General features: G+C 31.9%; 1 protein-coding gene across 1 annotated transcript; it reads left to right on the forward strand.

Moving 5' to 3' along the window:
* Positions 1-829: 829 nt before the first annotated feature.
* On the forward strand, positions 830-5,634 carry LOC127720763 (beta-1,3-galactosyltransferase brn-like; the record flags this gene model as incomplete). The annotated part of the gene is made up of 2 exons (XM_052227517.1): positions 830-888; positions 1,202-5,634. Coding segments are annotated over 2 exons (1,107 nt in total), but the record flags the coding sequence as incomplete, so codon positions are not given.
* Positions 5,635-10,692: the final 5,058 nt, after the last annotated feature.

The raw sequence follows: 10,692 nt of genomic DNA on the forward strand, positions 1-10,692 counted from the left end.
TCCGATGCTAAAGTACGATGGTCACGCTAAAGTGTGATGGTCTGCGCTAAAGTGCGATGTCTCCATACGCTAAAGTCCGATGGTCCGGGAAAGTATAGACGTAAGAAACGTAGTTGGATTATGACGTTAACAGTCATTTATAATACAGACCAAAAATGAATATGCCGGCAGATAAATTAAGAATATTTGATTAACAACTTTTAAACCAAATGTCCATGACTTAATTTCAGACCTAATCCCTGCTTTGTCGGCTGAAGCAAATGTGTTTTTGGGTGCTGGAAGAAGGACTTGTGTCCTACAGTCGACATTTTTACTATATAGATACAAAATTGTATACGCATAGGTATCCTGTATCCTGCTTCTATTAGAAGCGAACGGAAACATTTTAATCATTGTTTACGTTGCAGTTTACTTTGCGGTCCCCGTTTAAATATTGTCGATTTTATTGAAAATAACGTCGGTAAAACAAAGGTACATGTTTTTAAGCGTAAATTATAAATAGTCGGCTAAAACATAGTTTGTACAGTGTAGGAAAATATAACATGTATTTGTACTCGTTACAAAAAAGGAGAAAGCTCGGCGAATATCGCATTTTTCTCGCATTTAGATTAAAGCTTCAAGCCTTGTACAAATAAATTTTACTTATTCCGACAATGAACGCATTTTGTATTTGTAATTTACAATAACGACTGTAAGGGGTGTTCAGATTCTTGATAGACTGTGTGAACGGCAAGCTACACCAATTATCCAAATATTTAATACGCCCAAATTGTTAAAATTTCTTTCAATTAACAGGAAATACAGTATTTTGTGACACCTAAATTATCTTTTTAGCAATTATTACGTGGTCGGTCATATAAATTTAGAAACAATCACTCAAGCCTACCGGTAAATTATAAAGCCTATCACACATATGCTATACATTAGCATACTAGCTTTTGCAAAAAGACTATTTTTTTTTTAAATACATGAATCCCTCAAACCTTATCCTATTGGTCAATTGCATTTTAGCGTGATATACCATCGTACTTTTGCAAACAAACAACCATTGCACTGTAGCGTGAGACACCATCGTACTTTACCGTAGACCATCGCACTTTAGCGTGACCATCGCACTTTAGAGTACCATCGCGCTTTAGAGTCATACATATATAAACGGTGAATAAACATTACTTTTTATGATTCCTTATTAACTTTACAGGTTATCTACGCAACATCTGATGTTTGTATCACGCGGTGTGTACAGGATGAAAAGGATCGATATTAGTTTCTTGCGTCTTTTTCGATTGGTGAAAAATTTGACGTTGTGTACATGTGTAGTTATAACATTTGTTGGAACATACCTTTACTTTGATTATCTTAAATGCGAAGAATTCAAAGATTCATTTTTATACCTGTATCCTTTCGGAAATGTCAGTAGTATTGTTCAAGAACTAAAACAGAAAGGTACTACACATACAAAAGAAATCAATGATGTCTATCGATTACATAGAATAATAAATTCGCCTATAAATGCCTGCAATAAACCTGTTTCTTTGTTGGTAATTGTAAAATCGAAATGTAGTAACCATGGCCATAGATCAGCAATAAGAAGAACCTGGGGAAATGGCGAAAATTCAGATATTTATGTTTACTTTTCACTTGGGTACCTACCAGAAGTACAAGATGAGATTAATGAAGAAATTCATGCGCATAATGACATCATTCAAGGATCATTTGATGACGTGTACAGAAATAATATATATAAAACATCTTTGAACTTCAGATGGGTACATGTTCATTGTTCTCATCTTCAATACGTTTTATTCATCGACGATGACTATTTCCTCAATATGAAAGGAATATTATCTTATGTACGAATGTTATCAAAATTTAACATTTCAAATAAGATGTATGGATATCGAGGTCAATGCTGGAAACCTATCCGATTATGTTTTCATGAAAAAACTTACATTTCACTGGATGAATATCAGTACGATTATTGGCCGGACTATTTATTAGGCGGAACAATATTAACCACAATGGATGTGGTTAAAGGAATATCAAGTGCAATTCCATATATTAAAAGAATCAGCATTGATGATACGTATGTAGGAATAGCTGCTCATCTTTTAGGAATTGAATTGATTGACGAAAGAAGGTTTTCAAAACAATCTCGTTCCGCTAGTCAAATGAAATACTATCTTAGTGCTCATGGATATGATGGAGAGTCTTTAATCGCCACATGGGAAGAATTCACAAAGTTTTAAAAATCAGTTTCAATAGTTCTCACTTCTTAATCAACTCATGATGAGCTAGTTTAAAAACTTTTGCATTGTTTATTGTCTTGTTTATACCAAGTGTAATGATTTTAACATTTTATTTTTACATATCTTTTTTTTTCAGTTTTGCAAACGTCAATCATGTCATCGTGTCCTAAGATTACAAGAAAGTGATTCATTTTATGTACCCTACTTTTCGGCACAGGAGGAAGGGATGTAAATGTGAACGAAGTGAAATATGATATAAAGGGTAATGAGACCACAGACCACAATATTGAAAATAAAGAAACTATTAGATATCACTATGCTCACGTGTGAATATCTCTAGTCACATGCCCGTATTTTGAGTATTTCATAGGCTGTCGTTTGATACATTAACACATCGCCATGCGTAAATTTGTATCTTTCTAGTCAGGTACCTGTATTCCATGTATTTTATAGGCTTTCGTTTGATACATTTAGTCACCACCATGTTCACATGTGTATATCTCTAGTCACGTGTCTGTATTCCATGTATTTCATAGGCTGTCGTTTGTTCTAAAAGACATTATTGAATAAATATTAACCATGCAGAGAGAAAATATTAACTACAAAAATGACCAGTACAAATAAAATTTACAAATAAGTCAAAATAACATAACAATTGTCAGTCGACTGGTTAGAAGACGTTTCATTTTTGGGTGTTTTGGCTAGCTATAATCTCAAAGAAAACTATATCAGAGAGAGATAAACGTTAAACTTAAAAAATAGGATCTTCAAATCAGCCTGGTTGAAATTGTCAGTCGACACCATATCGAGGTTTAACTCTCAATGGGTATTTTAGACATTTTACAGTTTGACTAGTAGTTATACTCACGACAAATAGGGAGAAGTACAAAGGAAGCAAGGGAAAATTGCAACATAAAAGGTGAAGACCTGTAAAATAAGATCTACGAAGTATATGGAATTGACCGAAATTTTAAGTCGACTCTATTAGGAATTGTTGCCCTTCAATGATGTGTTTTACTGTTTTGTGTTTTATCGAAAATTATATTAGAAAAAGAAAAAAACATTATCATCAAAATTATGAATACAATGTCTACAAATAAGTTATATTGGCCGTAATTGTCATTTAACTATGAGTAATACGAGTAGTTGCCCTTTTCAGCCTATTTGCGTTTTTATCAATATTCATCAAATACTGTAACAGATTAAAAGAACCTTTAAACAGTTAAAATATCAACCAAATAATATCTGAAAATAAGTCAAGACGGAAACGTTCTATCGACTCCATATATGAGTTATTTAAAATTGTTAAAGGAGATGTTTTATGATTGCAAATGAGAAAACTTTGCACGAGGATCCAACATGAAGTACGTGTAAGCAGCTATAGGTCACCGTACGCGTATTACCATCAACCATGAGCAAATTTCTTTCCGTAATTCAAATGATAAAATAAATGGCAAATCAATAAACGAAAATCTAATATGACAGACATCCACCAATAACAATTACTGAATGATAATTTTTTCCATTATTATCTATTGTTAAAAATATTTTGCGTTTCTGGCAGAATCTATAGTTGATACAGAGAAATTAAAAAAAACACAAAAAAAAAAAAAAAAAACGATAAATAACATGAAGTGTTTTTATGTTGTCTTTCGATGTTTATCTTGAAAAGTATGATAGATAGATATGAACTTTGTTGTTAGTTTCTATGTCATTTGTTCTCTGGTGGAGAGTTGTCTCATTGGCAATCTTACCACATCTTCTTATCTTTATATTTGATAAGCAATAATGATCAACAAGCAAGATTTACAAATAGGTGAATTTGACTAAAATGTTTATAGATTTGCTGTTAAATCACGAATTTTACCCATTTTACATTATAAGCTATTATCTTGAAAAGTATGATATTCAAGAGAAAAAATTATTTGTGAAAATGAGCAGACCTTTGTAGATCTTTTTTTCGCTAGAAAAAGACTTCGAAATGACTGGGGTATAGAAATATGGTAACCAAAGTCTTCTTCGACCGGCAGTAAACCCTTACCAAAGAAAGGCAGTATGAGATGTATAAATTCGAAGCCACGGCCGGTCAGAATTGGAACATTATATACGATGCCTCGTGTAGAAAGATGACCACGGTCTCTGCACGTTAAAGAACCCTTGCAGCAACTCTTTGATGAGTCCATATGTGTTTCCGGTAGTAAAAGTGTCGTGCGCACTTGGCAGAACTTACCTATATTGTATTAAAATTAAAATTAAAATCGTTAATACCTTCATGAATATGCATAAAATAATTATTGCCACCGGACAACGGACATTAAGCAAGCAACATTCAATCAATCATGATTGAAAAGATTCGTAAACCAAAGAAATTTTGTTTTATTATTCTCTACAGTCCAAGGTTAGCGATTTAGATTCTTCAGTACCTCGAGGTTATATTGAATGAGAACACGCAATAAATCGAGCGAGATTGAACCTATTTGGTCATATTGAATATTGAATAAGATAAGAATTACGCAATGTGAAATCAGTCATATATTGCGTAGTCAGGTACAGTATGAATTGGTGTTCATCGTTGAAGACCTTACGTTGACCTAGTTAATTACGTCTGAGTCACTTGGTCTATGTTGGCGAGTTTTCTCATTGGCAATCATACCACCTCTTCTTATTTTTATACGTTAGAATACTAGCACTCGGTAACTAAAGATAATTTTGTGTACAACACAACAAATTTTATAAAAAGCCGAAAGTATACGATTTATAGTGGCCTCAGTGGCTGAGAGGTCTAAGTAATACTAGTTCAACTATTGTATCACTAGCCTGTCAACACCGAGGTTGTAAGTTCGAACCCCGCACGTGGCTCGACTCCAATCTTAATTCACAAGGATTGTCAGTTTTCCTGACATTTTCTTTGACATTTCTGGACTAAAGTGACCAATTTGTATAATCCTATTCATTTATCAATAAACTAACAAAATTTGGAATAATTAAGGACATCTTTATTATTATTTTTTTCAATTTCAAAAGCCAAATAATGGCACTTATCATACCTCTTTCTATCGTCTTGAATAGTGCTGAAAGTGGCGTTAAACAACAATCAATCCTATTGTCTTGCATCAACGGTAGGCGCACCATTTAGTGCATATGTTTACTTTATGTTTGTTATCTGGTGAGGGTGTACAGATTAAGGCCGTGTTCCCATTGAGCTTAACACGGTGTTATGTATTAAACTAAACTCTGCTACGTTCCCATTGATAAAAATCAATGTTTATATGTTACAGTAGTTTAAATCCGATTTGACATGCATTCGATAGTTAATGTTGACCTTGTGTAGGCTAAGTGTACATAAAACTAGATATTAAAACGTGGTATTTATTATGAATATTTATGGAAGAAACTTTATATTGAATAAAAATGATTATAATAATATTATTATGAATTAAGTTATTTACCTATTTATGAGGGTGTGGATCCTCATTTACAGAATAGAGAATAATGGATAAAAAATAAAAAGGATACAGAAAATGGACCAAAAAATAAAGAATAGAGAATAACGAGGTGCTAAAATATAAAAGATAATGAAAAATTATTAAAAAGTATAAAGAAAAGAGAAAAATGGCCTAAAAATTAAAGAATACAGAAATGGAGGACCCCATCTAGACCCTCATTTATATGACATAAACTCAAAAATAGCTCAGTTACAAACAAGTACTTAAGGTTTATGACTCTTATGTAGGCCTGTGTATTACCAAATTTTCAAAGTGCTATAACATCAATACAGCAAAAATGCAGAATAAAAGTGACATGCTTTTTTGTGCATATACCAATGGGAAAAGTAGATCAACGCAATACTATTTATTGTTTCATTGCATTTAATAGAAAAACGGGGATTTTGTGGCAAATAAAACCACAATTTTTGTTCACAGACTTTATCACAGAGATTTTCATTATCAATTTTAAAACGTAGATTACTCAACTGTTTGTCTGTGACGTGCTAGCGTTTATTGTTTACAAAATGTCATAAACAAATTATCAATGTCTAAGGATAGCTCCAAACTGCAATTTGAAAGATTTTTGAAGATTTAATGACTCAGTCTGATCCTTTTTCAAACCGCAATGATAATACTGATTTCTATTGCGCAGACAGGAAAACAAACTCGCACAAGTATTTTAGTCTTTAAATGCCCCTTGTTTGAAAATAATAAATTGAGGAGAAATTTGCAGAACCTTTTTGAAGGTAAAAATATCAATCTAATCATGCCGAACCCATAGGTACCTGGAAGTTACTTAGTTAACTATCACAGCGGTCACTGATAATATCTAGAGAGAGTATCAGTGACCGCTATGGAAAGTGAACTAGGAATTGATGGTAAATCGTAAATACATGTTATTTCTAGTATATGTATGTTAATATATCACAGAAAAACGCGAAAATAATTGAAATTCAAAGAAAAACAATAACGGATTTTGAAAAATAGGGGGAGGCTGGCTAAAAAAAGCTGTTCCTTTCCCCAAGTATAAATATGGAAAATGTGATGATTTATCTAAGAATAAAGATGCGTTGAGTCTACGAGTAGCACACTTATATTTGAAAGTGGGTATATTTCAGGGGAAAACTATAACTTGTTTTCTAGTTTAAAAAAGTATTGGAAAGCGCCCAAAGTAACACACATGACTGAAGCTTATTCATATATTTGCCAAAGCCTTGAAAATTATTTAAAACGAACCTTGATTAATACGCCCTAAACAATAACTAATAGCACTTTATTCAACAACAACAAAATATATATATTTCTTGGGAAAATATAGCTCTTCATTTAATTCATTCATATAAACGATATCTCCAATGCACCACACATGGTCATGAACTTCATGATTTTAGTATATCTACATTGTCTAAGATTTGGTTTAACCTTCTTATCAAAATCATTCAGTACAAGGAGTGATCTACAAAGTCTTCACAATGGTAAGTATAAACATTAATCACACTTTTCATAACAATAAACAACCCTGCTCACAAATTGCTTTGGATAAAAAAGAAGGAACGTTTTCCCGTAAATATATACAGACTCGTTTATTATTTTTTTTAAATGGAGCGCTTTGCTATTGTTGAGCTCACTAAATGTTCTGTAATAAACATATTGATCTTGATCAATAGTGTATTTTTCTCTGTAGTTAACCATTTTCTTCTTTGATTTTTAATACATTATTCTTATTTAAGGATACAAAAACCCATGATGATAGTTTTATTAATAGAGGAGAGGTGAAGATACCAATCGGACATTCAAATCTCTTTAGTAGAAGAGAAACGAAAACGTCAAAAGGAAAAACAAGTGTGCATAATTATCCTTACATTAAAAACTAAAGACTGAAAATGACTCCCCCCCCCTCCCTCCCCCCCCCCCCCCCCCAAAAAAAAACAATACTGGAGGTGATCTCATGTGCTCAGAAAGGGTAAGCAGATCAAGAGGGACTGTTTAGTATGTTCGCTCCTCTTGTTTTTGAATTTATGCCAGATATTCGGAATCCTCTGGTTTTATCCATGTAGTGCCATTAAAAATTTTGCCTGCTAACCCCTACTTTTCCTTTCATAATTTCATACCATATAGTTTAAAAAGTTATATTCGAAAATATTATAAAATACTTGTTATGTTTTCTTAGTTTTTGAAAGAAAAAACATCTTTTTTTTATATTTGCAAAAGATTCGATCTGTAAGAAATTCTGTAATTTGACAATAAAACATGTTCTGTGAGAAAACACTCATCCGTAAACGAAATTTATGTATTTGTACATTAAAAAAAGATACATATATATGATTGTGTCACTAATGTACCAATGAATTTAACGTGCCATATTATTCTACAAATTGCAGTCTCAAGCTGGTCAAGAGTCATGTTCAAAGGGATAAAGTCCTGCTATATCCGTCCTCTCCGTCCTTGGAATTAAAAAGAACCTTGAGACACTGCATTTGAATTTTTTGACAAACATTTAAGGCCGTACGGTGACCTAAACTTGTTAATTTTTGCATCATTTGGTCTCTGGTCGAGAGCTGTCTCATTGGCAATCATACCACATCTTCTTATTTTGATGTTTAAGATTCTTCATTTTTGTGAAATTGTAAAAACAAATTATAACATTAATGCCTACTAGTGTATAATGTAATAAAAATCACCACACCAAGTTTAACACCAACCTGCCGAGCCCTATATAACTTGAATTATTAAAAACACAATATAAATTTTCCTGTTCAGTTCTTTGTCATAATTAGTAAAGCACAAGGTTTGCTTGATGTTATTTTCGGTATCATGCAAATAGCTAAAATACATTACAAATACTACTATAGTATTGATTATTTGACAGTTTTCATACAAAAATTTTCATTCAACCTCAATAATTTTTCAAGTTACATATGCACTTTTTGATCAGGCGCATGCATTTTCTCAAAATTTGATCTTATTCCGTAAACTATTCCCATCATACACTGACGTGTTTTGTGATGTTCGTTGTGTTTGTTTGTGCGTCTATTTTCCTGCAGGAATCAGTTGCGAGTGCGTGGTGTGGTCTTTTATACTGTTCAATATTTTTGGTAATTTCTGCTTAACTTTTTGATTCACTATGCCTAAAAGCCATATGAGATTTTGCGTTTATTTGTCGTCCGTCGTCCTGTGTCCGTTGTCCGTTATCCGTGGTCCATCGTAAACTTTTTCAAAGATCTTCTTTTCTTCTGAAAATACTGAAACACTGGACACTTTTAATTTGCAAAACACTCATTTGCAAATCCGCCGCCGCCTCTCCTTAGACCTACAATGTCGTGTATATAACCAAAATGTGCGGAATTACATGGGATTCAATAATTTCATTGCTTTTCTACTGTTATTATTATATATATTCTGTAATTTGATTTAGAAAAACATGGGATTTTCAATATCCCATGGGATAAGGCAAATCCCATGGGATTGACCATTATCCCATGGGATTTTGGTTAAATCCCATAGGATTTTTTTGGGTCCCATGGGATAATTGTAGTCCCATGGGATATTTGTTGTCCCATGGGACAAAAAAAATCCCATGGGACTATAATTATCCCATGGGATTTTTAATATCCCATGGGACAAAATAAAATCCTATGGATTTCAATTATAAATATACAGTAATGTGTATGTTACAATGAATTCTGTTTGGTAGTAAAAAGTTTATAATATATATATGACATGTATGAGTTTTTTTTGGTTTTTTTCATTTTGTCACAAACATGTTTTTAATTTGTTTATATGACAATAAAGATTATTATTATTTTGGAAATTATAATACTATTTAAAGTCAAAAAATAAAATCCTTTTAACTGAAATAAAATGATGACATGTCTTAATAAAAGAAAAAAATATTGATTTGAAATCTTTGTCTTGTTTGTTTTATTATGAAAAATAGACCTGAAAAAAATATTTCATATTCTGACTGAATAAATTGACAAAGCACAGTTAATAGTTTACTCTTTTCATGAGTTAAAGTTTCTTTGTTATAGTTCCATTGCAATACATGAATATGCAAACGATTTGAATCTTATACCTTTGTGGTGTTCATAATATTACGTTTATATTTGCAAATTTATAAAATAAACACTTTTCCTGTTAAGTTTTAGTTTTTCTTGTTTCAGCTTGCTATGTACAATTATTCAGTCCACTATATAAGAGTCAAGTAAATAAATTATTTCATCCACTAGAATATTCCTACAATTCGAAGACAAAACCTCTTTTGCAATCTGTTCTTCAAAAATCTTCCACCGTACATCTTTATTGAATGGAGCGATTTAAATGAGTGGACAAAGCAAGTTCATTTGGACAACAAAATACTAATATATTTTTTCATTCCTCCCTTCTTTCAATTGATAATTACGTTGTTGCATTTACATGATTAAGTTCTTGTGCATCTATGATCATGATAATATGACGCCTTTTTGTTTATAGTCATTATGATGAAATTTCCTCTTTCTTATGTAGGAAAAAAACACATTCCATTTCAAATTAATAAAAAAGTCACACTATGTAGAAAAATATCAACTTTAAGTTTTCTGTTCAGTATTGACTTGTTGAATGATGATCATGAAAACCAAGATGTCTGACCTACAAATACACAAAACTCAAAAATTATAAATGAAGCGAAATACAGCAATAAAATGGCTATTTTATCATGTTTATGTACATTTTGATAAAACTTTCATTTGAATATTTAAAATTGTAAGAACTCTTATTTCAGTGCTTTGTGTCTATGGTTTTCATATTAGTTGTTTTTTGTGCCTTGTTGCAGTCTTTTGAGTTAAGCCAATTGCAACAAATGTTTACAGTTTGTTCAAATGTTGTGCTGTTATTAAAACCACTGTCCCAGGTTAGGGGTGGGTTGGGTGCTCACAAAATGTTTATTTTATTAGTTGATATTTGCTTTGAATTAG

The sequence above is a fragment of the Mytilus californianus genome, unplaced genomic scaffold, assembly GCF_021869535.1.
Source record: "Mytilus californianus isolate M0D057914Y unplaced genomic scaffold, xbMytCali1.0.p SCAF_11, whole genome shotgun sequence".
Lineage (NCBI taxonomy): Eukaryota > Metazoa > Mollusca > Bivalvia > Mytilida > Mytilidae > Mytilus > Mytilus californianus.